Source organism: Nesoenas mayeri (genome assembly GCF_963082525.1).
Source record: "Nesoenas mayeri genome assembly, chromosome: 26".
Taxonomy (NCBI): domain Eukaryota; kingdom Metazoa; phylum Chordata; class Aves; order Columbiformes; family Columbidae; genus Nesoenas; species Nesoenas mayeri.
Window position 1 is genome coordinate 1,195,053 of NC_137552.1, and position 3,064 is coordinate 1,198,116.

General features: G+C 49.6%; 1 protein-coding gene across 1 annotated transcript; it reads left to right on the top strand.

Annotated features, from left to right (window-relative positions):
* Nucleotides 1-695: 695 nt before the first annotated feature.
* Nucleotides 696-1,001, top strand: LOC308049836 (feather keratin Cos1-2-like; the record flags this gene model as incomplete). The annotated part of the gene is made up of 1 exon (XM_080359706.1): nt 696-1,001. One exon carries the CDS (start codon nt 696-698, stop codon nt 999-1,001), a length of 306 nt encoding a protein of 101 aa, XP_080215832.1.
* Between the last annotated feature and the right edge of the window lie 2,063 nt (nt 1,002-3,064).

Here is a 3,064-nt window from a genome sequence, read left to right on the forward strand (position 1 = left end):
TACATGAGACCCCCAGCCCTATGTCCCCAGCCTGCACGTGAGCCCTCAGGCACTTGGGACTCATCTTCCACAGGCACTGATGTGCTCCTGTCCCAGGAATCCTTGGTCTCCCACTGCAGCTTTGAAAAGGAGCCCTCAAGGGGCAGAGGGTATGGCCAAACAAGGAAATGAAAAGACAGCTGTTTAGGAAACCAAAACACATCCTGTATCATTAACTGAGATGTTTTGCATTTGGGATGAGCTTTTCAGAAAATTATGAGTTCCACAGAGGATTCCTCTGGGCCTGGGGCAATACCAGACCAGAATAAAAGCCACTGCAGCTCTTCACTCCCTCATCTGGTTCCGTCTCCATCTTCTCCTTTGGAAGCAAGTGAGTTGGAAGCTCTGTCTTGTACTGGGGCTTGGGGCTGCCATTCCTGGAGGGACGCAGGGAGAAGGCCTGGTGTGAAGATGGGCTGAGTCTAGGCTGTGGGGTCACCTGGGCTCTTGACTAAGAGAGAACTTTTCTGTTCCTGGCTTTCTTTGCATGGGGCTTGGGCAGAAAGAGGAAGAGGTGCATAGACCTCGCTGTAGTGTCCTCACCTTCCCATCTAACCCGTGCCTTAGGTCAGTTGTAGTGGGTTGGCAGGTTGCTCCTCATGTACCTGAATGTTTCTCCATTCACTCTCTTCCAGGTGCACCACCAACCACAAGACATGTCCTGCTGCAACCCCTGCCTGCCCTGCCAGCCCTGTGGCCCAACTCCACTGGCCAACAGCTGCAATGAGCCCTGTTGCAGGCAGTGCCCGAGCTCTACCATCGTCATTGAGCCCTCTCCTGTGGTGGTGACCCTGCCCGGCCCCATCCTCAGCTCCTTCTCACAGAACACCGTTGTGGGTTCCTCCACCTCTGCTGCAGCTGGAAGAATCCTCAGCTGTAATGGAGTGCCCATCAACTCCGGGTGCTGTGACCTCTCCTGCTTCAGCAACCGCTACTGTGGCACAAGGTGCCTGCCTTGCTAAAGCTGCTGGTGACAGACAAATGGAAGGACCTCCAGGAACCCAGGAGATGGTAATGGACTTGGCATGGAGATCCTGGCCATCGTGTTCAGAGGGACTGAGCATTCTCGGCTCCACCTACAATGGAAGCCAGGAAGAGGCATGTCTTGGCTCTCTGAAATCATAGCCCTCTTCTAAGTTGCTTGTTTGTCACTCTCTTGTGTCTCTCTTTCCTCTCTCTCTTATCTTCTGTTTCTCTGGGCTGTGAGCACCTGCTAAGTCTCATCTGAAGACAGGCCTGCCCTCCCTTCCCTTCTCAGGGACAGGCAGGCAGATGCCCTGTGCAATGTCCACCTTTGGCAAGGGGCAAGGCCCAAGCTACTCTTGGTGTACCCTGCGTCATGGCCCCCACTCAGGGTATGTCCTTTCCTTTTTCCACTCATTAAAGTTCTGCTGCATTCCAGCCTGAGCCTCTGTGTTGTCCTTCTCAGTCGGATGCCAGACTCTGACAGAGTGAGAGGTTTTGCTCTGGGGAGATCTTGCAGGTATAAAGGAAAGCTGTCAGCATTCTGGGAGGAAGAAGAGGGTGAGACACATACAGTTGGCTCCTTTCAAGACACTGTTCCTTGCAGCTGAAGAACATGTCCCTGGCTTCTGCAGAACCAGCAGTCCTCAGGGCCTGCCTCTCTGGATGCCTGCATGCAAATTGCCACCTCAGCAGTTGAGATTTTTTGCAGATGGTGTGGAGCCCAACTACTGTTTGAGTGAGGAGTTCATCTCCCCATTTGCAATGGTGGGTGGTAGTGGCACTGGGAGCTGGTTCTGCATCCAGAAACACTTGTGAGCCTTCTCTGGGGGGTTGGCTGTTTCTTCAGGGTGCTTTTCTGCCTGGACCTGAGGCTCACACACCCCAGAATGTCAGGGTCCTTTCAAGGTGAAACCTGAGATGGAGGATACAGCTGACCATATCTGCAGCTGTGGAAAACACTTTTTCCCAGTGGATTTTGGGATGTTTACTAAGTTCAGCAAGGAAATGCATATGTTCACTCCATCCTGGACCTCATAGCAGAAGGAAAGTCTACAGTGATCTCACTTACTGTGGTAGAAAGGTCTTTCTTCTGGGCAGCTGCTCATACATTCCTGATGGTATGTTGCTTGGTTGAGCTCCCCACTCACACCTTGGAGCCTGGTCCCACTGGAAAAAAACAGGGAAGGTGAATCCTCAGAAGGAAGTAGAGGAAAATCATTCCAAATATCACAGGTTTTGCATGCAGTATGGTGAACAGTACCTCAGACACAATCAGAAAGCCACAGAGATCTTCAAGGAATGACAGTTTGACTTGTAGTGTTACCTAAACTGTTTAGAATCAGGTAATTAATGGGAAACACCATAGACAACATTAGATATTACTTCTCTGAATTTGAATTTGCTTATTCAGATTCATCTCTGTGATTCCATCAATAATTCAATACACACAAACCAAACCCACCACTTCATAGTGCTGTCACTCTAGATGGTCCGCCAGTGACCATATGAGCTGTTCTTTGCAATCCTTTGTAATCCCAAAAGATCGGCTCGCTGGCAATAGGTGCGGGAATGTGGTCATTTGGACCATCACTTCACACTTTCTAGATTACTGGTGCCAGGCTGATAGCAGTGGGAAACGGAGATCCCCACAACAAGTTGTGCTAGCCACGGTCCCATGAACCTCTGCATCCCCACAGATAACACAGCAGGTTCAAAACAGTTTACAGCTACACTTAGCTCATTTCTACTATTCAGTTTTCACTGAGGCTCTGTTAAGGTGACTTGGCTTCCCTATTATTGACAACATTTACATATTTTTTGCTCTAAAACTTGAAAAAAAAGATTCAATGTTGTCCCTCAGCTCAAGGTTGTAATTAAACCATTGGTACCCTTTAATTATCCATGATCACCTGAGTGCAAAGCAAAAATTTCCGAAAGCACCACTGGGCTCAAAATAGGGGTTCAAGCACACACAGTCCCTCAGACCAGACAAGGTTCCCCTTATGCTCCTCCATCCATGGTCTGGGAGAGAGCCATAGAATCATAGAATGTCCTGAGT